Genomic DNA, 26,978 nt, shown 5'->3' with positions numbered 1-26,978 from the left:
TGGAATTAATCATGTTCACAAACCAAGGTTTGACAGAGCTATGTCCATGGACAAGGTATCAAAGCGACGATGCCCTGACAGCAGTGAGAACATGTAATAGCCAGATGGTTTCTAACCCCCACCAGAGAAATAGTTCTCTTTGGAAACATGGCTGATTTTGAAGCTGGGGCAGAGCCCACGTACTACTGTGCCTAGAATAAGGAAGCGCACAAAGAATGACGGGGAGGTATCGAGAGGAAACAGGAGCCAACATAAATAAACTTAAATAAACTAGAATTCATTAGTCATAAATCTAAAATTAACTATTACTGTGACCCCCACACCCCTGCGAACATGGCACTATGAGCGGCACGGAGCACATGGCCTTCCGCTTTCGCACCCTCGGTGCCCTCCACACCCTGCCTGCCGTGACCCTGGGGGCTGAGGGTGGGCATGGGCTCTGCTCCACTCTCCCTGCGTAAGCTCAGACAAACACGAATGGTATTTGAAAACAAGAGAAAACGGTATTTGAACAGTGGGAATCAGCAATTTTGCACAGAACTGTAGTCTAACTGAAGCTGGGACAAAATCGAACACATAAGATGAGTTTGGTGCTTTGGAAAATGTGAAAGCTGCTAGTGATGTCTACTCCCCTCTATCAGAAGTAACTGAAATTAATGAAGCTCTTGCAGAAAACCCAGGACTTGTCAACAAACCTTCTTATGAGGATGGTTGGCTGATCAAGATAACATTCAAGAATCCTTCAGAACTGCATGAATTAGCGAGTGAAGAAGCATATGAGAAATACATAAAATCTGAGGAATAAAAATGGAACCCCTAAATTGACTAGCATGAAACAAAAATAAAATAAAAGCAATTAACAAAGTTTGATGAAGAATACGGTACTTACGTATTTTCAAAATACCTCTCTGAAAATTACATATTATTGCACAGGGCAGAGAGGAATTGTTTTCAAAGGAGAAATCTACCTTGAATAATCCTACTCTGAAATCAAAGTTAACACTGCCAGTAAAGGAGCATGTGGAAGCCAGCACCAGACCACAGGATGGGATGAGAGGCACCCACACTCTGGTGTGTCTGCCCAAGGTGTGCAGCTAGAATCTAATCATGAGAGAACATCAGACAAAGCCAAACTAAAGCACATTTTAAATTTTTACAAAATAACTGCCTTGTGATCTTCAAAAGCATCATGAAAATCCAGATAAATGCATGATCCTGAACTGGATCCTTCTGTCATTAAGGACATTATTGGAACAACTGTTAACAGCTGAAATGGGTCTGCGGTAGATGGTAGTGATGTATTCATTTGAATTTTCTGATTTTGAAGTTTGGTTTGATTTCTCTATGGAGAATGCCTTGTTTGAGAAAATGCAAACTGAAGTATTTCAGAGTGATGGATGGACCCCTTCCTTATTCTCAAATCGTTCAGAAAAAAATGGTTCTCAGTACTAACTACTATTATAAAGTTTGAGATGGTATGTGCATATACAAGTAATTTCAAACTTCCAGAGATATAGTCTCTTTTTCTCCTTCCTTTTCTCACTACATATACACACCACACCCCAGATATTTAAAACAGAAAAGAGACACAGCATAATTTAGAAGGCTAAGTGAACCAAGATCTAACTGCTCCCAGGCAGTTGCACGGTCTGCTAAGGATCAAAATGGAATTGACAGATGAAAAGTTCAAATAGCTAGTGAAGATGAAACAGTCAGGTTTTTAAAAATGTTTTTTTAATGTTTATTTTTGAGAGAGAGAGCTAGAGAGAGCATGTACAAGGTGGGGGGGGGGCGGGGGGAGGATCCAAGGCATCTGTGCTGACAGCAGAGAGCCTGATGAAGGGCTCTAACTCATGAATCGCGAGATCATGACCTGATCCAAAGTCAGAGACGAAGTCAAAGGCTCACTGACTGAGCCACCCAGGCACCTCTGAAACAGTCCGTTTTAAAGGTGGCTTTCTGCTTCCCCCATAAATACTCCTTTGGGGTTTAAACCCACCGTAAAAGTTAGTATACAAATATTTGTCCTGACCTCAAACCTTTTGGTCAGTGGGTCTGTTTGACCTCAAAAGTCAAGTCAAATAATCAGCTGACTGACATTTATTGCCTGATACAGACTGCCAGATCCTTCCTAAGTCTTACAAAACAATAAAGCCAGCCGCAGCCTGGGAACACCATCACAATGATGACATAAACTCTCACTAGCTTTCATAAACTACCTAGATTTTAATTCGGAATTTTTGTAGTTTACTTGGCTAAGAATTCACTAATTTGTTAGGTCACACTATGACAAACAAGGAAAAAAAAAACTGAGTCTTAGTCCCAGGCAGGCCTACCTCTAAACTTTCAGGGCCCAGGTTTTGTAAAAGTACAAACGGAGGGGCACCTGGGTGGCTCAGTCGGTTGAGCATCCGACTTCGGCTCAGGTCATGATCTCACAGTTCGTGGGTTCGAGCCCCGCATCAGGCTCTGTGCTGACTGCTTGCTCAGGGCCTGGAGCCTGCTTCAGATTCTGTGTCTCCTTCTTTCTCTGCCCCTCCCCCGCTCACGCTTTGTCTCACTCTGTTTCTCAAAAATAAATGTAAAGGGGCGCCTGGGTGGCTCAGTCGGCTAAGCGTCCGACTTCGGCTCAGGTCATGATCTCGCAGTCCGTGAGTTCGAGCCCCGCGTCGGGCTCTGTGCTGACCACTCAGAGCCTGGAGCCTGTTTCAGATTCTGTGTCTCCCTCTCTCTCTGACCCTCCCCCCCCGTTCATGCTCTGTCTCTCTGTCTCAAAAATAAATAAACGTTAAAAAAAAAATTTTTTTTTAAATAAAAATAAAGTCTCTGAGCTTTAATTTCTATAAAAAAAAATAAATAAATAAATGTAAAAAAAAAAAAAAGTACAAATGGAAACCCGTATCACAACTACATATTTAGGTATACGTCACACTAACAATTAAAAAAATAAAGTATACTGTATTCTCCTGCCTTGACAGATATACGTTCTTCATTACCACCTGGAAGACAGGGTTCAAATGCGGAATCCTCACACTCCTGGACGTTCTATGTCAGAATGAGATGTACTAGAAAGCTGGTCCTCACCCCCTCCACCCCCTTTCTTCCCACCTCTGGCTCTGTCCCACAAGGCAAGAGGCTGTGCAACTTGGGTGTGGCCACCCAGGCCACTCTTCTTGACTAAAACACCTGCCCTTCAGGCCTAGATATGTGGACATTGTTGCAAAGTTTGCACTCCAAAGGCAGATCAGGGAAGAAGCTCACCAAAGCCTGGGAAGTAAGCCTGGGACTGTTTGGCAGGAGATTCCAGGGGTCCCAAGTATCCACAAGGGAGTCCAGGACAGAGGGGTGGGGGGATGGACTCCAGATGGACATATCTCCTTAATCCCATGGAATTCTCACTCTGCTAGGGGAAAGGCTGGTAGGAGGCCAGGGTGGGACCTTCTAGAGTACTAGGGCCAGGGACAGAGGCCCTCTTTCCTCCCCAAGTCTAAGGGCAGAACTACTCACAATGTTGCTAGTAACTTGTGAACTCAGACAAATGAATTTACCTCTCAGGCCTGTCTGTGGCAGACAACTTTTAGGGGGGGTGTCCTGGTATTTGGGGAGGCGGGCCCTACTAGCCTCATCTGATATGTGTACCAGCCCTCCAGCCACAAGTGACAGGGCCAAAGGTAGGTACACGGCCCAAGTCACACCAACCAGATTCTTTATTCTGGGAATCAAGAATCTGAAAGTTAAAAACAGAGGCATGTGAAGGGCAGGCAGGACTCTTTATAGAAAAGCTAAATTCCTACAGCCTCCAAGTCTCCCCATCTGGCCTGGTCTTTCCCTTTCTCAGGTCACAGTAGTTCTAATGCCTCTTGTGCTACTCCAGGCTGCCTCTAACATAATGTCCCATTTTTTGGTTCAAACTGTTCAAAGTCTACTACCACTGGGGCGCCTGGCTGGCTCAGTCGGCAGAGTGTGCAACTCTTGATCTCAGGGTTGTAAGTACAAGCCCCAAGTTGCAGGTAGAGATTACTTAAAAATAAAATCTTAAAACACACACACACACACACACACACAGTCTACCACTGTCATTTGTAACAATTAAAAATAAAAAAAAACAGGAGTGCATGGCTGGCTCAGCTAGTAGAGCATACAACTCCTGATCTAGAGGTCATGAGTTCGAGCCCCATGTTGGGTATGGAGATTACTTTAGAAAACCAAACGAAACCAAACGTAACCATGCCACCTAATCTATACTACAACAAACGCAAACAGTGGTACCCATCTTACGCACCTGACACTGGATTTACAATGTGAAAAACATGCTTAATGGCACCTACAGAGAAAGAACAGTCTTTCAGATGAAGCACCCAGCAGTGCCTGCCAGGCAGCGGCAAAACTACTTGAATGAACACACTGTAACAGGTAACTTTCACATCTCACTCACCCCTCCGACTTCTCCATGCCCTCAGCTCATGGATCTCTCTGGGTAGAATGCCTGACTCACTTCCCTCCACTATCCATTTCTTTTCCGGACAATTCTGAGTCTTAAAGATCTCAATCTGATAGTCTAGTTAAGGCTAAGCCCTCTTATTCCTCTCCTCAGATGGGTATCAGCTTCCTGAGGCAGGGACCAGTGAAAGGCACAGCCCTGCATAGAACAGACTGTCAATAAAAATCTGCGAGCTGATAGGATCCAACCTGCTTTTCATTTGCCAAAAAGCCCAACAGTAAATATAAAAGATGAACTCTCCCACACGGTTGGACAGATGTCAAATTGTAGGGCTGTGCTGAGCCCCTCCAAACAGCGGGCAAGTACAAATACATCAACGCAACAGGAGCAGGTTTAACACTCCGAGGCAAGATGAAATCAGCAAACCAATACAGCCTCTTAAAACCACACTCTCCAAAGCAGATTATCCACTCCTGTGCTTACAGAAAATACGTTGAGCAAAAAAACAAAAAAAGCAAAGACGATACACATGTAAGTCATGTGTATATAAGATCACTATGTATTTCTCATATGTGTTTATGTGTGTTAATTAGAAATCCAATTGTATCACATACTGGAGTAGAAGGAATACTGAAAGGAATGTGTAATTATTGGGGAGCAAGGTTCATGTTTTCTCAACTTGTTCTGTATCTTCCAATTTTGGGACTGTAAACGTATCTTACTTTAAGAAGCAGCCTGAACATCTATAATAAGGGATACAGCTCTGGCTGTAAAGCTAAATGTAAATCTATGAAATGACTTTGAAAACTACAGATTTCTAGGCTGGATTTCCACACCTACTCGTGGGAGTCTATAGTTTTCAAAAACATTCTAACAAATGACAACCGCCATCCAAGACAAAGCTGTCACACTCAGCAGAGTGGCAAAAGAGCCTGAAGTTACCAAATGTTACCATTACATACTGCTGATTCTGGAATGTGAATTGATAAAACTACTTGCAAGTAATTTAGCAGGTCTGGTAAAGTTGAAGCTGCACATACCCTAATTTCCCTCCTAAGTATACGCCCCAGAAAAATCACATATTTACCCAAGGAGATTATCTTCTCTCTCTCTCTCTCTCTCTCTCTCGCTCTCTCTCTCTCTCCCCCCTCCTTCCCCTGCCCTCAACTGCGGCACCATTTGTAACAGAAAAAAATTACACACCCACATGCCCATCAATAGAAAAATGGATAAATAAATAGTAATATATTCACACAACAAACACTCTACAGCAAAAAAACAAAAAACAAAACAAAATAAGAAAAAATGTCCTGCGTTGCTGTCCAAGATTACTCACTATCATGATGAAAATGTTCTGTATCTGTGCTTTGCGATACAGATGCCATAGCCACATGTGTTTGGTGAGCATTTGAAATGTGGCTAGGGAGACTGAACTAAATTTTTTAATTTTATTTTAGTCCATTTTAATTTAAATAGCCATACGTGGCTAGTGGCTACCATAATGGAAAGCAAAGTCCTAGAACTGCGTGCAAACACAGATGGCCTCACAAACATAAGGCTGCTCTTAAAAAGCAGGTGTCAGCATGCATACAATATTAAACTGATTGGTAAGAAGTTAGAAAGCATACCAAACAATTCTATACTGCTTGGAAATACATATGTAGCAAGAAGAAATGGGTGGGAATGAGAACCACAATTGAGGACAGTGGTTACTTACGTTGAGGAGGGAGAGCCAGGGGGTCAGGGGGCCCTGACCAAGCTGGTCAAGTTGAGTGCTTGAAATCAGGTGGTAACTACATGGTAGTTAGCTCTATCATTCTTAATTTATACCTGCATCACATTCCAGCGTTAGATTTACAAACATGGGTTAAGATGCCGCATCAAGCAGGGCTATAACCGCCCCTCCCCCTTCCGGGTACTTTCGAAAATCCACACAAACGTACCAGCCCTGGAGAGAAGACAGAGAAGGAACACGCAGACTGGCACAACAGGACAGGAAATGTTTTGATTTTTAAGTTGGACAGTGTTTTATTGTCATGTTCTGTAATCTGTATTGATGTATTATTTTGGGGTATCAAGTGTCACAATAAAAAGACTGGATTGTGATGTGATGCTGGGACAGACCCCCCCCCCCGCAAGGCAGCAGCAGCACCCACACCCCACCGGCCACCACACACACAGAACCGTCCTACGTGGGAAACCTATCAGCACTCCACCCAGCCCTGCAATCTGCACCCTGAATCTCCTGCCCCAGGCCCCCAAACCAGGTGATTCTGACAATTAGCACAGTATTGAACACCTCTGGCCTAAAGGTCTTGGTCTAGGCAACCCCATGAACTTACTTCTAAATATTCCTGGCCAAGCCCCCCTGTTCTCTTTAGAACTGTGTTCTCTCAGCCCAGCTCAGATAACCTAAACCATTATAACCAATGTATTAGGAAGTTAATACATTCGGTTTGTCACAAAGAAAATCGATTCGGAAATTCTTTTTTAAAATCACGATCTTGGGGCGCCTGGGTGGCTCAGTTGGTTGAGCTTCCGACTTTGGCTCAGGTTGTGACCTTGTGGTTTGTGGGTTCGAGCCCCACGCTGGGCTGCTGCTGCTGTCAGCGTAGAGCCCACTTCAGATCCTCTGTCCCCCCTCTCTGTCCCTGCCTTGCTCACACTCTCTCCCCCCCCAAAAAAAAAATAAATAATAGTAATAATAAAATAAAATAAAATGACAATGATCTCCTCCAAAGCCAACACACTATGTCACAGGAGCAGCCACATCACACTGAACAAACATTTCCCGGGTAGGACCGTGCCCGGGGCTACACTAGGAACACGGTGGCGAACAGATCCGCCCTGCCCTACAGGGCTTGGACTCTAGTGGGAGAGACCCTAACAAGTCCCTCGTTGTGCCAAACCCAGATGCCACCTAAAAGAGGAAGGCTGAAACCAGTCTGTCCCTGGAATGTTCCCTTCAGGACGGGGGTGAGAGGAGATGAATTGTCCATAAACTGCTCAGAAAGGGGGATCAAAATAACGAATCACTACTCAACTGTGGAATTTCACAACTGATTCATGACAAGAGTATTAACAGGGCCCAAATTAGTCCCCTACTATTTCAGAAACAGAGGTGAAATTAAATCTGTATTTCTTAGCATGTCCCAAACAAATCCTACTTTATCTTTAATTTTTATTTTATTTTATTTTATTTTTTTCAACGTTTATTTATTTTTGGGACAGAGAGAGACAGAGCATGAACGGGGGAGGGGCAGAGAGAGAGGGAGACACAGAATCGGAAGCAGGCTCCAGGCTCTGAGCCATCAGCCCAGAGCCTGACGCGGGGCTCGAACTCACGGACCGCGAGATCGTGACCTGGCTGAAGTCGGACGCTTAACCGACTGCGCCACCCAGGCGCCCCTATCTTTAATTTTTAAAGAGCTGTTATGGCAAGCAACCACCACCGGGCATCTACTGGTGTCTGGCAGCACCTAACAATAAAGGAGACCTTTCACCCTAAAGGTTTTTCCAGAAAGGTCCCAAGTTTTGCATATTTTATCCCATCATCCCCATAAAACTTCAAATTATCCTAGAAACTCCAAGAGGATTCACCTTTTAAGTCGCAGGGCAAGCCAGTGCCCTCAGCCCCTGTGCCCCCCTCCAAATCGGTCCCATCGATCTCGGGCAGGTCAAGGAACTTCTCTTAGTGACCGCTGTACGTGGAGACGACAGGACTGGAGGTGCTTCCCTGCACCCAACAGAGGCCCTGCACACAGTAGGCATTTTACAACTCACAGATGCACAAAGAGCTGGCTGTTTGGGGGTGAGGGAAGCCAGACTCATCCTGTTCCTACATCTGTGCTTTCTGTCAGTCCTATCTCCTGTGACTAAATGCCCGTCCCGGCTTCGGTGCTTGGCAAACTGTCCTTCACGTGCCGCCTCTAACAACTCTTCCTCTGGGAAACCTTTCTAGACAGTTCTCTATCACAAAACTACTGCTCTCTCCTTATCTATTGTGCACTGATGATGTCTCCCCATCAGGTTCGTGCCCAAGACCTGATTCTGATGAAGTCTGTCTCCTACCTTTTCCTGGGCACCAAAGGAAGCAAACCACTGAGCACCTACCTCTGGGCTATGCGTTTTCCCACTGTTGTATTTATCATGATGACACATGTGTTAGAAAGGCCCAATATCCTCCGAAGCGGTGTGAAAACCACAAGCTCTATTTTTCCTCTTTGTTTTTTAAGCGTTTCTAATTTAGGAGCACAATGTGTACCTTGAAGCAAACGTGGCTATACAACATTTGGTTGAACCTAAGGAGGGGGGGGAGGGAACCCTAACCAGAAACCTTTCGCAGGAAACAGGAAGTGGTTGCCTCCCCGCCCCCATCCTGCACTTTGAGCATAACCCAACTACTTATTCTGTACAATTTAGGCAAAAGGGCATAACCTCAATCAAGGAATTTTTGAGTTGGAAGACAACTTCGAGATCACGGACCGGACTCTGCCCAAACTGCGGTGGCGAAGCGGCAGCCCCACCGGTCAGAGCCGGTCCTTCCACGGCGCTCTCGGGGGGCTCGGTGAGGTGGCACAAAGGCAAGGTTCGGAATCCCAGGGACCCAGGGACCGTAGTGAGGAATGCACCGCATGCCTCACAACCTTCAGGGCTCGGGGCTGGAATCCAGGCCTGCATTGTCCAAGTGAAACAGCTGACTAACAATGTCAGCTGGGGAATATTTTGATACCTTCAGATTCGGCCCCTGTGGGAAGAGGCTGCACGAGGAGCCCTGTGACTGAAGAGCCCTAAGAATGGTACGCGAAGGCCACCGGGGGCCTACCAGGGCCGCCCGCATTCTCCTCATAGCTCGCTAAAGTGGCCCCCCGAAGGGGTTTCCAGATCTGCCCCAGTGGGCACCACCAGTACTGACTCAAGGGAAACTTCCAGCTGTGAAGGGCTAACAAAGCTGGCCGCTCTCCCCATTTGAATGTAAAAGACCCGCCTCAATCAGGGAAGGCCTTTAGGCCATAAAACCCTTCACACCAAGGCCAAGTGTCACACTTGTAAGAGGGTGTGATTTATGAATTGACAGCACCCACAAAGCTCCTTTTGTGCTCCTCCGTTAGTTAACAATTTATCTCCCCCCACCGAACTCACGGCGCTATTCAGATAGAGCTCGACTGGGCCTCAGAAAGAAAGAAAAGAGGGAAGAAAGAAAAGGACCCAAGTTTTGGCCAAAACACCAATGTTCACTCTGGATAATTACCGGTCCTGTGAATAGACACCAAAATTAGGGCTTAATAATTCCTCTGTATCACACTCCCAGCAGCAAACTCTTCCAACACAAACATACAGAGCAAGAAGACGAAAATCTCCAGCGCAGCCCTGCGGGAAACTCAACAGAGTTCCACTTCTGTGGTTTCTGCAGTCTCTCTTGTGGTTTCTGCACTCTCAGAATCCCCCCGTTAGAGCAATTTTAACTCGAAGCTCCGACCAGCTGTTTTTCTTTCTCAACATTTCAAACTACAAAGCAAAGAGTAAATATGGGCTCGGTCAAGTCTTTCCTCGGTTCCACAAAACCAATCCCGGCCCCTTCTGTCTGGTCTCCCCCATCGCATGACTCCCTTCTCAGATTCCAACACTAGCTGCCGAGATCATCTCCTTCCAAGTCCCCGCCACTCCTCTCTCTGTAAAATGAATTTAAATTACTGCGCGAACCAGGCTGAAAACAAAAAAATACACACCGGATAGTAACACTTGTCAACACGGAGGCCTTTATTCTTAAAAGGTAATCTGGTGGAAAGACGACCCCAAACATTTCATCGTAAAGAAGCAAAGCATATGCAATTCAAGCTTAAACTGTCTTCCTGCCCGCTTAGGTAGGACCTTCCTAAATTATCTAACTATCCCCCCAAGATTTATTTTATGCAAAAGGGATGGCCTTTGCTCAAGAACAGTGGTTCTCATACTGCTCCAGATACTAGAAGCCCAAATCGGCCCACACACCACGTCAATCCTGCAGGCATGTTTTCTTTTGTCTCCATGGGGTGAAGGAACAGCATTCAAACCAAGGTGAACAGACTGGTGGTGTTTAAAAGTTTGGGACGGGGGCGCCTGGGTGGCGCAGTCGGTTAAGCGTCCGACTTCAGCCAGGTCACGATCTCGCGGTCCGGGAGTTCGAGCCCCGCGTCGGGCTCTGGGCTGATGGCTCAGAGCCTGGAGCCAGTTTCCGATTCTGTGTCTCCCTCTCTCTCTGCCCCTCCCCCGTTCATGCTCTGTCTCTCTCTGTCCCAAAAATAAATAAACGTTGAAAAAAAAAATTAAAAAAAAAAAATAAATAAAAAAATAAAAGTTTGGGACAGAGCCTATAAAAAACACATCTCCAATTCTGTTAAAAATTCATACCCTGCATCACTGGGTCCCTACTCGTCTTCATGGCAAGAGCTGGCTGCCACTAAGCAGCAGTCATCCCCTTTAAGTGGGACGAGCACTGGCCCGGCTTGTCCAGACCCCACCTCCCCCTTCAAGACTACACGCGTGCTTCCCCTGCTTGCAGATGTAATTGCCCGTCCCCTACAAGGCTCCGAAGTTTCTGATCTTTGACCCCTTCACAGTACACATACCTTTTTGACCATAGTTGTTTCAGATGAATCAAGTTTTGCCCTCTTGGTATCAGGTCCATCTTCTACTCCTTGGCTAACTTTGGCAACTTTGGTTTTCTCCCTAGAGGGTGACAAAGCGAGGGAACGGAGTTTACTCTCTGAATCATGCCATTAGAACAAAAAGAGCATCATCAGCTCACAGAATAGGATGGTAATTAAGAGCAAAAGCTTTGGAGTCAGGCAGATCTGGGTGGATTCAAATCCGAGGGTGGCCAATGATTATCTGATAAGTAAGTTACCTACCACGTGGGAATGACAATCCCTGACAGAATTACTGTAAGACGAGAAATAACAGGGGCGCCTGGCTGGCTTGGTCAGTTGAGTGTCCAACTCTTGGTCTTAGCTCAGATCATGATCTCACGGTCCGTGGGATAGAGCCCCGAGTCGGGCTCTGTACTGACAGACAGCATGGAACATGTTTGGGATTCTCTCTCTTTGCCCCTCCCCTGCTTGTGCACTTTCTCTCTCAAAATAAATAAATAAACTTAAAAAAAGACAATAATAAATTGCTTAGCACACCTGCCTAGCATATAGCAAGCTCTCAATAAGCTTTATAAATTTCACTTGAATCATGAAATAAAAGCCAAACTTAATTCCTCCCCTCTGCCATGGGGAACTCACATTAAGATAACCTGGGCTGTTTTCTCTACTGTGACTTCTCTATTTCTAGTATGCCAAGAGAACTAGAGTTTCTGAAAACCATAAAATGCCAAAGTTATGAGGAATCTTGAGCATGTCTGCCCTTCCCTCATTTTGATTTTACAGACAAGAAATTTGCAGACCAGGGACACATGGGGGGCTCAATTGGTTGAGCGTCCAGCTCTTGATTTCAGCTCAGGTCATGATCCCAAGGTCATGGGATTGAGCCCTGCACTGGGCTCCACATGGAGCATGGAGCCAGCTTAAGATTCATTTTCTCTCTCTCTCTCTCTCTCTCTCCACCCCTCTCTTCGGCTCGTGCTCTCTCTAAAATAAATAAATTTTTTTAAACAGAAAGAAAGAAAGAAAGAAAGAAAGAAAGAAAGAAAGAAAGAAAGAAAGGATGAAAGGAAAAAGACTTGCAGACCAGAGAAATTTCAGTGATTTGCCTAAGAAGCTGAACAAAAGAGGGGTGCCTGGGTGGCTCAGTCAGTTAAGCGTCTGACTTCAGCTCAGGTCATGATCTCGCGGCTTATGACTTCGAGCCCTGCATTGGGCTCTGTGCTGACAGCTCAGAGCCTAGAGCCTATTTCAGATTCTGTGTCTCCTCCTCTCTCTGCCCCTCCCATGTCATGCTCTGTCTCTGTCTCTGAATAATAAATAAACGTTAAAAAAAGCTTTTTTTAAAAGAAGCTGAGGGGCGCCTGGGTGGCGCAGTCGGTTAAGCGTCCGACTTCAGCCAGGTCACGATCTCGCGGTGCGTGAGTTCGAGCCCCGAGTCAGGCTCTGGGCTGATGGCTCAGAGCCTGGAGCCTGTTTCGGATTCTGTGTCTCTCTCTCTCTCTGCCCCTCCCCCGTTCATGCTCTGTCTCTCTCTGTCCCAAAAATAAATAAACGTTGAAAAAAAAAAAATTTTAAAAGAAGCTGAACAAAAGAAGGCAATTCTTTTTTTTTTTTAACGCTTATTTATTTTTGAGACAGAGAGAGACAGAGCATGAACAGGGGAGGAGCAGAGAGAGAGGGAGACACAGAATCCGAAACAGGCTCCAGGCTCTGAGCTGTCAACACAGAGCCTGACTCGGGGCTCGAACTCACAGACTGTGAGATCATGCCCTGAGCCGAAGTCGGACGCTTAACCGACCAAGCCACCCAGGCGCCCCAGAAGGCAATTCTTGATTCTTGGTAGGAAGCTTCACCTACCACACAGGGTGTCTTTTTACCTCTTATTAGCAAGGGACATACAAGAAACAACAGCCAAAAACCCACCACAGAGTTTTACAATACGGGTATCATCTGCCATCTCTCATCTAGAAGCTGCAAGTTCAAACCACTGCAGGTCCCATCATGTGAGAATCCCCACGGTCTGCAACCTTGATATTCAAAACGAGAGGATGAGGTGTGTTTGTTACACCAAAGCAGTGTCTGGACTTTGGAGCTTTTCCCAGGTAGACTGGCTGAGTGTGCCTCCAGAGTTACCCATCTGACTACTCTGTACTCACTTTACTACCAACCTGAAAATACAGAAGCCAAAACTGAGAAAGGCAATCCAAGCAAGCCTCCCCTATACAGGAGGTGTGTGGTTTCGCCAACTGAAGTCCAGGCCCATCAAATACCCACAATGGTGTACTTTGATTCCTAAAGAACTCTGCTTTATTTAGGATTTAGATCAGAACATTATTTTGGAAGACGGGGCTGCATCTCCTACGATTCTGAACACACAACCTATACAATCAGTGAGCTGAAAATGAAATGGTTTCTGAATATTCTAACAACACTTTCCTTAGATGGGTTGTTCCCCACCAATGAGTAAAACTGTATTTTTCTGAAAATGTTACGTTCTCCCCTCCTCTCCCAAAACTTACTCTACGAATTCATGCTCTCCAAGATTGGCAAATGTGTATCCATGGTAGCCAAAAACATCTCCTGTAAAAAACTTGATGCTATTTTTGTGACAGATCTGGTCAACTTTAACTATGACATCCCTGGAGCAGCAAGTCAGACAAACCTGCAGAAAGAAAAAATTCGCTGGGTGTGAGTTTTGCAAGCTGTGAATCACTGCCCTGATGTCTAAATAAATCTTAATGAACAGTCTCTCTGGGCATGTCTAAAGCCAGTTTTGAACTGGTATAACAGGTTCTTTGGATCCTATGGTTAGAAGACAAAAGACAAGTTGCAGGTTTCAGGAGAAATATAAATTGCAAGACCTCTACTTTCAGCAATCAAAACAAAATGGGTTTGGCTAGAAAGTAAAAGCTATTCAATGAATTTATTTCCTCTATTCTGTAAACATAAACAAACCACATCTCACAGTTTCCGTGAAGTGGAAAAAAACAGTAACAATTTAGTGTAAGTTACTTTTAAATTACTAAATCTATTAAAATCTGAATAAGCTATCACAAGAAGCAAAACCAGTTTTAAGTGACCCAAAGGTCACTTTAAATACGAGGGCATTTTTCCCCCTTCTTCTGATTGATAGGTTAAGATAAAAAAGATAAACAAGTCCCGTTGAGATTAGTTTTCCACAGTTTTCCAGTTTTCAAAGTGAAACTTTATCTGAATCTGAGGACAAAAGAAAAGGTTACACACCAAGTGACCTTCCATTCAGACGTAGACAATGAACCGGTGATTCACTCAATGGAATTATCAATGTTGCTCTGAGGCCCCTAGGTTGTGTTCCAGTAAGTTGAAGCACTGGAAATAGCTAAGTTTTACGGCATAAAACACCTTTTCAGGAGAAACTCTGTGACAAGGGCTATGAAAACAAGTTCCAAATTGCACATGTTTTCTTCTAAACATAGAAAGTTGGAGAAGTTACAAAAGGATATTTTCATTTGACAGAACCTCTTTGCTGCTGTCTGGCAGCCTGAATACCGAAACAGCCCACAGAAATGAGTGCCTCTGGTGTCATTCAAAGGATGCAGCCACCTAAGGGAAAAAAAAATCATATCTAAAAGGCAAGATACCCACAGTTGAACATGCAATCAAGCGACCAAAGGGAACTCTGCAGAGTCAAAAGTGAATGTAAAATCTCCAAGGACCAGTCAAACGTGGCCCAATGAGGCAGTCACCTCACCCAGCACACAGGCTTTATACAAGCAACCGGCCCGGTGCTTCGGTTCTTAGAAACCCTCTCTCTAAGTGCTAGAAATTCAAGGGGCAGCTAGAATTAACTAAATGTGGTTACTATGGATAAAGAAATGAAGAGAAGATGGTCCAAACAGTCCAAACAGAAAATGTTCCAATACTTGGAAGATACAAGATAGAATTGGAAAAAAAAAAAAAAAAAAAAAAAAAAAGACAAACGCACAGATGATCCATCATTCCAAGCACATATTTGAACAGATGCACATATGAAATATAACAATGCGGAAAAACAAACTACCCAACCCAAATTCTAACCTCTCATGTAATGGGCCTTTCATTTAAAAAACAAGTAGATCATCTGTGACTATTTCATGGTTATCCAACATTTGTTTAGCTTTTCCTGGGTCCAGGGAACCATGTCTGAAGGTCACAGACGCTGGAACCGAATTTAACTTATCCTTTCACCTCTCCACAGATCTGGCAGTGAAACCAAATGAGGGTGGATATGCCTCATTTGGCTTATGACTAGTGAATTTGTCTCATTATCCATGGCAACGTGGTCAAAGTGGCTGTGTGAAAGAGACAGACACGGACCAGGATCAGGTGTGCTCTTTTTTTAAGACAAAACACAAGCTGTAGTTTGATATTTCTAACCAAAAAAAAAAAAAAAAGCAAGCCTCTACTACAGAAATTAACTACCAACTTGTTTTTAGGAGAAAACATTTGCAATAAAATGTACCAAAGCTATGTGCAAAGATTCTGGAAGGAATACAAAACACCAATGATGAAACCTGGTCTAAAGGAACATATGCCCAAAGAAGAAACCAGCAGACAGCAAGTCACAAACAGCCACAGCAGAACCAACAGACTGGATCTACCTACCGACACATTCAACGTGGAAAAGCAATATGCTAATAAGAAGGCACATACACTAAGGCAATACAAGACTTGAGACTACAAAGGCAATGTACTGAGCCTAAAGATTTTACACTCTTTATGAAACTTACAGCATCGAACTGAGTGAAAAATGACTCAGGTTTCTTTTCTATATTCTCAGTGTCCACCTTCACATCCACCATGGGGTTGAGATTCTGGGCTCGCTCCAAAGAGGCTTCAGCCCTGTTTCGGCCAACAGATCCAGTACGGATTAGAAACTGAGCTCCGGGGTCTTCTGGAGATACCTAGGAATAATTTTTTTTTTTTTTAATGCTTGAATTTTGGGGAAAAAAAATTTTTCAAAGACAACGAACCCTTCCATTTCAAAGCATAACTAAAATACCTACAATTTAATTGTATTACTGTTCCAGTGGGAATTTGCCTAATGTATCCTCCATACACTCAATCCTTCGAAGGCTTTCAAGTAGAGACATTTAATTTTTTTTTCACTTCGCGTTGATAGTTAAAGAGCACCCCCTGGTGTCTGTAAAGAAAATTCACTCTAAACAGAAATGTCCACTCTTTCTTCTTCCACGATTAAATTTGTAACTGCTAATAAAGTGACACAATTATCAGTGCAAAGAATTTACCCCAAATATTTACTCTGTGCCAAACTTTAAGGATACTCCTAGACAAACAACAGTAGTTTAAAGGATGTAGTCCCTGCCTACGATTGGTTTAAAATCAGACCAGTGAGGGGCACTTGGGTGGCTTAGTAGGTTAAACATCCCACTTTTGATTTCAGCTCAGGTTATGATCTCACAGTTGTGAGATGGAGCCCTGGGGCTCCACAATGACAGCGCAGAGCCTGCTTGGGATGCTCTCTCTCTGTGTCTCTGTCTCTGTCTCCATCTCTCTCTGCCCCTCCCCTGCTCATTCTTGCTCTCTCTCAAAATAAACAAAAAAACCTTTTTAAAAAATTAAAAAAAAAAAAAAAATCAGACCAGTGAGGGGCAGCACCTTGCTGGCCCAGTCTGAAGAGCACACAGCTCTTGATGTCAGGGTCCTGAGTTCAAGCCCCACGTTTGCGTGTAGAGTTACACACATACGTACGTACGTACATACATACATACATACACAAATATGCTAAAGAAATAAAATCAAACCAGGGCAAAAATCAAACATAATTAAGAATGCTTGAAATGGGGCGCCTGGGTGGCGCAGTCGGTTAAGCGTCCGACTTCAGCCAGGTCACGATCTCGCCGTCCGCGAGTTCGAGCCCCGCGTCGGGCTCTGGGCTGATGGCCCAGAGCCTGGAGCCTGTTTCCGATTCTGTGTCTCCCTCTCTCTCTGCCCCTCCCCTGTTCATGCTCTGTCTCTCTCTGTCCCGAAAATAAATAAACGTTGAAAAAAAAAAAAAAAAAAAAAGAATGCTTGAAATGAACTCTTAAATTCAATTAAAATTCAGAAAAGAAAGATGAGGGGGGCTGGAGCAAAGGGAGGATTTCACCCACAAGGCTGGATGTCAGCAGAGAAGAACCTTAAATCCAGATAATACAATCACCTGACAGCTGCCAGTAGGGTTACAGATTCCCACTGTTCACAGAGCCATTCTTTCCACACCAAACATCTAATTTAACCATTAATCTCCAGTATGACCTTGCTACCTTCACCAAGACTGGATTCAACACAAACAATCTCTCTCCTCTCCTCTGGCCAACTACTCAGAGCACATACTCGCACTTGCTAACTTTTCTCCAAGGAAATGAGCTGGTCCTCCTCCCTTTCAAGGCCAGCCCTTTAACAGTCTCCTTGACCTTTCCTGTCCTGCTTCTTCAGGGATCTCATTTCACACTGAGAAGCTGTACATCATAGAAGAGCAAGGCTCTGAAACAATTCAAGTTGGATTCAAATCTTTGGCTCAACCACTTTAACTGTGTGACCTTGAGCGAGCGAGTACATGGGAATCACGTGCAAAATGAGGAGGTTAAGAAAAACAGTACACTAACTAATCACTCTATCAGTGCTGCTCTGCTCCTGCCCCACCGGACACCCAGTCTCCACATGGGCCCTCTTGGGTGTGGCGGCCCCAGGATTCCATCTCAGAGTCACTCATCTTTCCACTTGGCATAGCTCCATGCTCATCGCTTCTTTCGTTCTTACAGGTACAGATTGCTTCCTGATCCATCTGAGACTTTTATTAAACTGCCCACCAGATATTTCCTCCTGGGTAAGTCCGCAGGCCCTTCATATTTGACTATTTTTTTTTCTTTTGTCTGTTGATGAGCCTACCAACCACCCATCCAGTCACCTGAGTCAGGAACCCAGTCTTTACATCCCTGATATTTGCCTGAGGGCAGCCACCTGCTGAGATGGCTAAGAGCATGGGCTCTACAAAGAGTCAGACTGTCTGCATCCTGGTCACAGCAACTACTGTGACCTTGGGTGGGCCAGCAATTCAATTCCTTTTCTGTAAAATAGGGATGATAATCCCTGACTCTCAGAGTTGCTGTGAGGACTAAATGAGATACTACAAGTGCTGCTTTTAGAACAGCGTCCAGCACCTTGAGGAAGCTTCACTGCTGCAGTCATTCCTTGCCTTCCCTACATTCCCATATACAATCCTACTGATTCTATCCTCTGGTATTTTCACCTCAAGTGCTTCTTGCCGTTTCTATCACAGTGCTGTTACTCAGACTCTTCTCATCTCTCACCTAAACTACGAATGCAAAATAATAGAAGAAAAAAAATACAACAACAAAAAAAATAAACTACTAATGCAGCCTTCTATCTAAGTGGTCTTCTGCCCCAGACCTTGTGCCAATCATACACAGTAGCTAGTGATCTACGAAGAGCCGGAAGTTGGCTAGGTCACCTGTCTCACATTTGAAACTCTTAAATGAAATCCTCACCACCTAGAGGATTGAGTATGAGCTTCCAGCAAGGCTTACTAACAGGCCCTTCGTGATTTGGACCTTACCTACAGCCTGCATCCACCCCCACCACTTTGGGCCTCACACTCTAAAAACACCAAACAGCACTGCTTGCTATATTCTATTTCTACCATGCTGTTCTGTGCCACTGCTAATAATGTCTCCTACCTAAAATACAGCCCTTCAACTTGAGAAACCTCCAGTTGTTCTTTAAGCCTCAACTAAGATCACAGCTCCAGGAAGCCGTTCGTGTCCCCCTACCAAAACCTGAGTCAGGTAGGCTGCTCCGGTGTATGGAATAAACCCTGAGAATGGGAACCAAATCTTGTGCATCTTTGTATCACAAGGATCTAGAATGCTTCAGGGCAGCCAGCAGGTACCCTCGGATGTTTGCTGATGTAAACAAAATGAAAACCTCTGTAGGGCAGGAATTAACGTCCTTGATGAGCACACTGAGGGGTGCCTGCCTGGCTGAGTTGGTAGAACATGTGACTCTTAATCCTGAGGTTGTGAATTCAAGCCCCACACTGGGTACAGAGATTACTACAATAAATACATAAATAAGAAAAAAAATTTTTAATAGATGAGCAGAGTCTCTGAGAGGTTAAGAGACTTAACCCAGCTTGAAGAGGTAGGATTTGAGCCCAAATCTACATAATTCCAGAGCTTTTGCACTAGGTAGCACGGTCTCCCTGAGATGTTCCCAGTCAGGGAAAAAAAGTACAAGCAAACTGCAAAAGGCAGAACAACCAAAGAGTGTCCATGAACCACTAAACATATGAGGTAGGAGCCAGGCTAAGTTGACTGGGCCCAGGTTATACAAAGCCAGTCGTTCTCAACTCTCCCTGACTTCTAGACTCACTTGGAGAACTTTCAAACCTCCCCCTAATATTCAAAGCACAGATGGGATTGAGAACCACTGTGTTGGGCCTTGAAAACCAGTCAGAAGAGTTAGGCTTTGCAGTGCCAGATAGGTGAAAAGTACTGTAAGTCCTCAAAGCAGAGAGGGAAGGGAGGAGAGTCGGCCTGGTCACTGTAACACTGGTGGCACCCATCACTGGACTGAGGCAGTGACAGAACTGCATCACACACCGCTCAGTATTAGATCATGGTTCCCCATTCTCCGGCGCTCCCAACCATATGAGGAAGTCACTATCCCCATCCGGTTTCATTTTCCCACACCAAGGGCCTGCCTCCATGTTTAGAAACCATCCTTCCCTGCAAACAAATTCTCCCTCCAGATGCCTCTAGGGGGCACTGTGGTTGGGGAAATGTCAAAAAGGCAAGAGCTCAGACTGTTAATAATCTGGCGGCTTGCCTGCAGGAATTTCTTTCCTTAGAAGGTTTTGAATTCAAGTCAAAAATCAATTTGTGACTGTGATATTAAGTGAGCCAACCCACGTGTCTTCACTGCAGAAGAATTTAAAAAAAAAAATCCAGGTATGATTTTTCTCCTAAAACCCAAACAAGATGAGCTTTAAAAAATTTCATTTGGGGCGCCTGGGTGGTGCAGTCGGTTAAGCGTCCGACTTCAGCCAGGTCACGATCTCGCGGTCCGTGAGTTCGAGCCCCGCGTCGGGCTCTGGGCTGATGGCTCAGAGCCTGGAGCCTGTTTCCGATTCTGTGTCCCCCTCTCTCTCTGCCCCTCGCCCGTTCATGCTCTGTCTCTCTCTGTCCCAAAAATAAATAAACGTTGAAAAAAAAAAATTAAAAAAAAAAAAATTTCATTTGGGGGGCACCTGGGTTGCTCTGTAGGTTAAGCAGCCAAGTCTTGATTTCGGCTCAGGTCATGATCTCACGGATCATGAGATCAAGCACAGAGTGGCTTGGGATTCTCTCTCCCTCTCTCTCTGCCCCACCCCCATGCACATGCACGCTCTCTCGCCGTCTCTCTCTCTCTCTCTCAAAATAAATAAATGTTTTAAAGTTTTCATTAACATTTACCTTCTTCCACAGAGCCTATACCACACTCTGTGTGTGGTAGTTACCATGTATGAAACAGGACCCTTATTCATTGCCTATAAGGAAAGACACTAATAGCATCATGTGATGACATAATCTTCAGAGGTTTTGGGGTTTGTTTTAATTTTTTTTTTTTTTTTTTTTTTTTTTGAGACAGTGAAAGCACAAGCAGGGGAAAGGAAGCAAGAGAGAGGAACAGAGGATGTGAAGCGGGCTCTGCCCTGATAGCAGAGAGGCCAACGTGGGCCAGGACTCACAAACTATGAGATCACGACCTGAGCTGAAGTCAGACGCTTATCCAACTGAGCCACCGAGGTGCGGCGCCCCTAAAGTTTTATTTTTTAAAAGGGGGTTGCACCTGGGTGGCTCAGTCGGTTAAGCACCCGACTTTGGCTCAGGTCATGATCTCGTGGTTGACAAGTTTGAGCCCCACATCAGGCTCTATGCTGGCAGCTCAGAACCTGGAGCCTGCTTTGGATTCTGTGTCTCCCTCTCTCTCTGCCCCTCCCCTGCTCATTCTCTCTCTCTCAAAAATGAATAAACATTAAAAAAAAATTGGGGGGGCACCTGGGTGGCTCAGTTCATTGAGTGTCTGACTTTAGCTCAGGTCATAATCTCGTGGTTGACGAACTGGAGCCCTGCTTCAGGCTCTGTGCTGACAACTCAGAGCCTGGAGCCTGCTTCGGATTCTCTGTCTGTCCGTCTGTCTGTCTGTCTCTCTGTCCCTCCCCTGCTCATGCTCTGTCTTTCTCTGTCTCAAAGATAAAATAAACATTAAAAAACATTTTTTTTTAATTTTTTTTTTTCAACGTTTATTTTATTTTTGGGACAGAGAGAGACAGAGCATGAACGGGGGAGGGGCAGAGAGAGAGGGAGACACAGAATCGGAAACAGGCTCCAGGCTCTGAGCCGTCAGCCCAGAGCCTGACGCGGGGCTCGAACTCACAGACCGTGAGATCGTGACCTGGCTGAAGTCGGACGCTTAACCGACTGCGCCACCCAGGCGCCCCAAAACATTTTTTTTAATAAAATAAAAATACTGTCCAAAAAATACAGGCGAGAAAATACCGATAAAAAAATATAAATAAAAACTGATCTCTGTAGAAGCCAGGTAGATGGGGTGTCAAATGCTATTCTACTTCTGTATATATTTAAGTTTTTGTATAAAAGAAAATTAAAATGTTTTTTTGAAAATTAAAATGTTATAGCATGAGAATGTAGAGAAAGAAGTTATTTTCACCTTGGAGAAACTGGTCAGAAAAAGCTACACAGGAGCTGGGAACGACTATTATAGCAACAATTAAATGGTCTATGATGTAATTAATTATCAGATGCTTACTACATGCAAGCACTATGCTAAGTAGTCTGCATAGATCCTCTCTGATCCAACATTTTTCAAAGAAGCTCTCCTGAGACAGCTTTCAAACGTACAGATTCCTCCTGAGCATCATCTCAAACCTTCTAAAGCCGAATCACTCAGGGTAAAGGCTAACCTGTGACAAAGCCCCAAGGCAATTCTGCACTTTTAATTAGTCATGCAGGTGGTGTACAGGTACAAGGAAGAAAACCACCCCCTCTCCTCCCCACAGTAACCCTCCAAGCGAGAGATTAACTACACTTTACAGAGTGGCAAGCTCAAGGAGAGTGGTCGACCACCTAGGATGTGCCAGTGCCATTGGGCCAAAGACCACAGCTCCACTAATGCCAGCCCTCCTTGCACAGCTTGGCGGGGGCATGTAGGAATTCAGAGTATCTCCAAGTGTTTATATTTATACTAAAGAGGGCAGACTGTGAAGAAAGAGTGTTGAGGTGGCCAAACATCTCACCTGTTCAGGATCCAACATGGTCAGTCCTTTCACTCCCGCCAGAATGAGATTCTTGGCAATTTCAGCCCCGAGTCCTTTCATGCCAACAAGAAGCACCCGCGAGGCCCGCAGCCTATAAGGCAGACAACTGTTAACCGGATGCCACAGAACAGTGGAAGCTTCACCGAGTCGTTAAGAACAAGCCAAAGCAACAGCGAAGTAACTTTGGTTTTCATTAAATGCACGGAAGCACCAAGGCCTCAAATCTAGGAAAGAGGCTCTAATCCATCCTACAAAGAATTCATTCAATAAACATTTACTGGGGCACCTGGGTGGCTCTGTCGGTTAAGCGTCCGACTTCGGCTCAGGTCATGATCTCACGGTCTGTGAGTTGGAGCCCCGCGTCGGGCTCTGTGCTGACGGCTTGGAGCCTGCTTCAGATTCTGTGTCTCCCTCTCTCTCTGCCCCTCCCCCGTTCATGCTCTGTCTCGCTCTGTCTCAAAAATAAATAAACATTTAAAAAAATAAATTAAAAAAAATAAAAATAAAAAAAATAATAAACATTTACTAAGCACCTACTTTGCCAGGCACTCTTCTCAGGTATAGAAATATATCAGTAAACAAAATAGACATAATCCCTGTCCTCCTTGAGCTTACATTTTATGATAGAGGTAGACAAATATATGATATACCAAAAAGTGATGAAAATCAGGGGCGCCTGGCTGGCTCAGTCGGTAGAGCATGTGACTCCATCTCAGGGTCGTGAATTCAAGCCCCACGTTGGGCGTAAAAAAGTGATGAAAATCAAGCAGGATATGGATCAAGAATGATGGAGGATGCTATTGCATGCAGACTGAAGGCCTTTCTGAAAAGGTGCTGAGCAAAAATCAAAATGAAATGGACAAATATACAGATATTTGGGAGAAGAGCATTCCAGGAAAGAAGAAAACAAGTGCAAAAGCCCTGAAAGCAGACGGGTGCACAGCATGTTTCAGGGACAGGAAGGACAGAGCGGCTAAATAACAGTGAGGAAAGGGAAGAACAGTAGGAGACGGGTCACAGACGGAACCGGAGCCACGTCATGAAGGCTCTTACAGGTATTGTAAGGGCTGGATCTTACTCTGAGCACCATAGAAAGCCATGGGATGGGGGACCCTTGGGGGAAGGGTGTCCCAGTTGAGAGAGGGGACGATGGCCCGAACTGGTATGATAGCAGGAAGAGGAGGTGAGAAAAGCTACTATCTAGGCTGTCACACACAAGCAAAACCGTAGCAGCATGAAAGAGGGTGTATTTGGAAAGTGTTCGGATCATCCTAGTCTGTAAAGTGACAAAAGATGAGGCTAAATGAAGGTAGTCAGAGGTTGGGCTGTCTCAAGAAGTCCAGAGTTAGGGGCGCCTGGGTGGCTCAGTTGGTAGAGCGTCCAACTTCGAGTCAGGTCACGAGCTCACGGTTCCCGAGTTCAAGTCCCATGTCGGATTCGCTGCTGTCAGCCTGTCAGCGCAGAGCCAGAGCCCACTTCAGATCCTCTGTCCCCTTCTTTCTGCCCCTCCCCCACCTGCGCTCTCCCAAAACTAAATAAATATTAAAAAAAAAAGAAAAAAGAAAAAGTCTGGACTTAAATCTGAGGTCAGTGGAAAGCAGTATAGGTCCACGAAATCTTAGCTGAAAGAAACCCCTTGACCCAGAAGTGTTTCACAATCAGAATTTTTCAGAATTGGTTTACATCACGTACTATGAAACAACCCCATCAGGGTCTTGGGCCGCACTCTGTAATCAAACCCATTAATATTTTTGCAGCAAATGTATGACTATTCACACTGAAAAGGGATAGTTAGAACTAAGAACGATCTCCCATAAATTCAAGTTTGGCTGGCTGAAGAGTTTGCTCTTAATTTATGAAATGAGCCCATTTTCAACTTGTACTAGTATTAGGGAGAACATGCAGAAAAGAAACTCTTTCAAAAGTAGTCCTAAAAATTAGGAGCACTTGCATGTAATTAGAGGCCTTTAATGAGGATGGTGGCTGATAAGAGGGTCCTGCACTGATTCTTGATACTAGAGATACTGAATTTCCTTCACTAATACAATCAAAGGGTAAAATGTGGGGAGGGAGAGAATAGGGACAGAATTTCCTTCAAAGGCCTATCGCTTTTATTCTATGGGGACCTTCCACCATCAACCACAGGCTAGCGGACACGAGCCTTTCAAGTGACAACGTCACTTCGTTAGAATAGGAGGGAATTGGAAAGAGGGCCTACAAGACACAAGCAAGGTAAATAACATGTTAGCAAAGCGTACATTGCTTACCAAAGATTTATACCAGTGGGTGGAGGAAGAAAGGCCATGTGGCTTTCCAGAGGAGCTCCAATCCCTCCAGAATCAGCATATACTGACAGGCAATGTTTCCAAAAAGAACCTTTGATATCAGAAAGGCTGAACACTCTTGCATTTGGCTGTACCTTCCAGGGCTCTGGAGTCACTGTCGGTCTACAAGTCTTCCCTGACACTGCCCCTCCCGCACCCACCCCAGAATTCCAGAATGCCAAGTTCCCTTTCAGTCCAAGAATGGCCCAGATTGGTCCAGCTCTCTTCTGGGAAGCCGTATCTTCAAACAATACCAACAGCCTCCTAATCCCTAGACCCCCCTGAATTCTTCTCAGGCTCTGTTCTCTCTGGCATTCCTTCCTCAAAGGGCACTGCTAATCACTAAATGCCCTCTAGGTCTGGAGACAGGTTTGAATTCTGGTTCTGCCACTTCCCAGCTGGGTGACATGGACAAGCTGCACAAGCTGTCTGAACTTCAGGTTTTTCATCTGTAAAATGGGGATACCAAATCTGACATCTTGTCAATGAATCCCCTTGACAACCTGGTAAAATGTGAGTGCAAAAGCATCTAGCATAATACCAGGCACGTAACAGATGCTCGATATGTTACTTCAACTTACTGAACTCCTCTATCCCACTCCTAATTACCAAAAGGGCTTAGCGGTAGGTGTGACTCTGATTTTCAAAAAAAAAACAAAAAAATCTCACAAAAAAATTCTAAAGCTGCATTTAAATTCCTTCAGTACTGGCTCCCTTCCACCTGCCCAGCCTTCTCCCCTACCACCACCAGATTACGGCCACCCAGACCTGCCTTCCATTTATTACCCCCCCCCCCACCTGTCGACTTTACATCCCAGCATTCCACACACCTGAAATGCTCTCTCTTCCTCTCTAGGCCAAGTCAAGCTTGTCCCCAGACTTCAAACCCCAATTCAAATGCCATTTCCTCAAAAAGTCCCCCTCTCTATGGCTGACTGAAGTACGCGCTCCCTCCTCTGAGCTCTTAGAGCACTGCAACATATAAATGTCTCTGACATAAATCACATTTAGCCACGTGGCCTCTCCAAGATCCCTACATCCTACAGAGCTCTAGATTCTGACTGCTTGGGAGGTTTTTTTTTTTTTTTTTCAACTGCCATCAACACTGAAGATCACATTTGTATTTTTAATCCTTAACCATGCTAAAGACCCTGAGCTGACAGCTTACTTATGGCTCAATTACACGAAAAATACTTAAAATAGTACCTGGCACATAGTCAACACTTAATGAATGGCAGCTATTAGTATTCATATCTGATGTATGAATACTTCTAGGAATTAATCCTACAGAAATACTCTGGTGTGCACAAAGATCACATCCGTCCACTTCCTTTCACCTCCACAGACACCATCGCTTCTCACCTACGAAACTACAACAGCTTTACACCTGGTTTCCCTGCTTCCATTCTTGTCCCCTACAATCTGCTGTCCCTGCTCAGGAAGAGAGATCTTTTAAACCAGATTATGCTGCTCTCCTGCTCAAATCTTTCAGTGGTTCCCTATGCAAGTTCCTTAACCCAAAGCCCTGCATACTGCTCCCATCTTGGATCGTCCTATTCTCCCCACTGCTAATTTGCCCACAGCCAGGCTCCAGCCTTTGGACTTCAGCATTAGTTGTTCTCTGCTTCTTCCCCCATTTTTTGCACGAGCAATTCTTTAGGTCAACTCAACTGTCACCACCTTAGAAGCCCACACTGGTCACTTAATCCAAAATTATGTCCACACCCTCTTCTATCTGGAATTTGTTCATATGTTCACTGTCCACTTCTCCATTTGAATGTAAGGTCCAGAAACCACCGTATCCTTAACACCTATGACTATGCTTGGCACTTAGTTTACTGTTACTCAAACAGCTGCTGAATTAATAGAACACATTAAAAGAAACCCGGCTGTCCATCCGCAGAATTACATAAATCTACTACATAATAAAATAGTAACAGTTAACATTTACTGAAACCTCACTATGTACTGGGGCCCTTGTCTGACTCAATCAGTAGAGCATACGACACTTGATCTTGGGGTTAAGTTGGAGCCCCATGTTGGGTGTAGAGATTACTTAAAAATAAAGTCTTAGGGGAGTCTGGGTGGCTCAGCTGGTTAAGCATCTGACACTTTGATTTCAGCTCAGATCAAGACCTCACCATTCTTGGAATTGAGCCCTGCATCGGGCTCTGTGCTGACAGCAAGGAGCCTGTTTGGGATTCTTTCTCTTTCTCTCTCAAAAT

The 26,978-nt window shown here is 44.7% G+C and overlaps 1 protein-coding gene across 2 annotated transcripts in view; it reads right to left on the bottom strand.

The window, feature by feature from the left end:
* Positions 1-26,978, bottom strand: part of SAE1 (SUMO1 activating enzyme subunit 1) — a 74,309-nt gene that overhangs the window by 39,272 nt on the left and 8,059 nt on the right. For both annotated transcript variants that reach the window (XM_030299235.1, XM_030299236.1), the window contains exons 2-5: positions 22,409-22,520; positions 15,819-15,992; positions 13,590-13,732; positions 11,050-11,149 (exon numbers count right to left, since the gene is read on the bottom strand). In XM_030299235.1, coding sequence (XP_030155095.1) covers positions 11,050-11,149; positions 13,590-13,732; positions 15,819-15,992; positions 22,409-22,520 — 529 coding nt within the window. The remainder of the gene's footprint in view (positions 1-11,049; positions 11,150-13,589; positions 13,733-15,818; positions 15,993-22,408; positions 22,521-26,978) is intronic.

Source organism: Lynx canadensis, chromosome E2 (assembly GCF_007474595.2).
Source record: "Lynx canadensis isolate LIC74 chromosome E2, mLynCan4.pri.v2, whole genome shotgun sequence".
Classification (NCBI taxonomy): Eukaryota; Metazoa; Chordata; class Mammalia; order Carnivora; family Felidae; genus Lynx; species Lynx canadensis.
The sequence above is the reverse complement of the archived record's forward strand: the minus strand, read 5'-3'. Positions and strand labels throughout refer to the sequence as shown.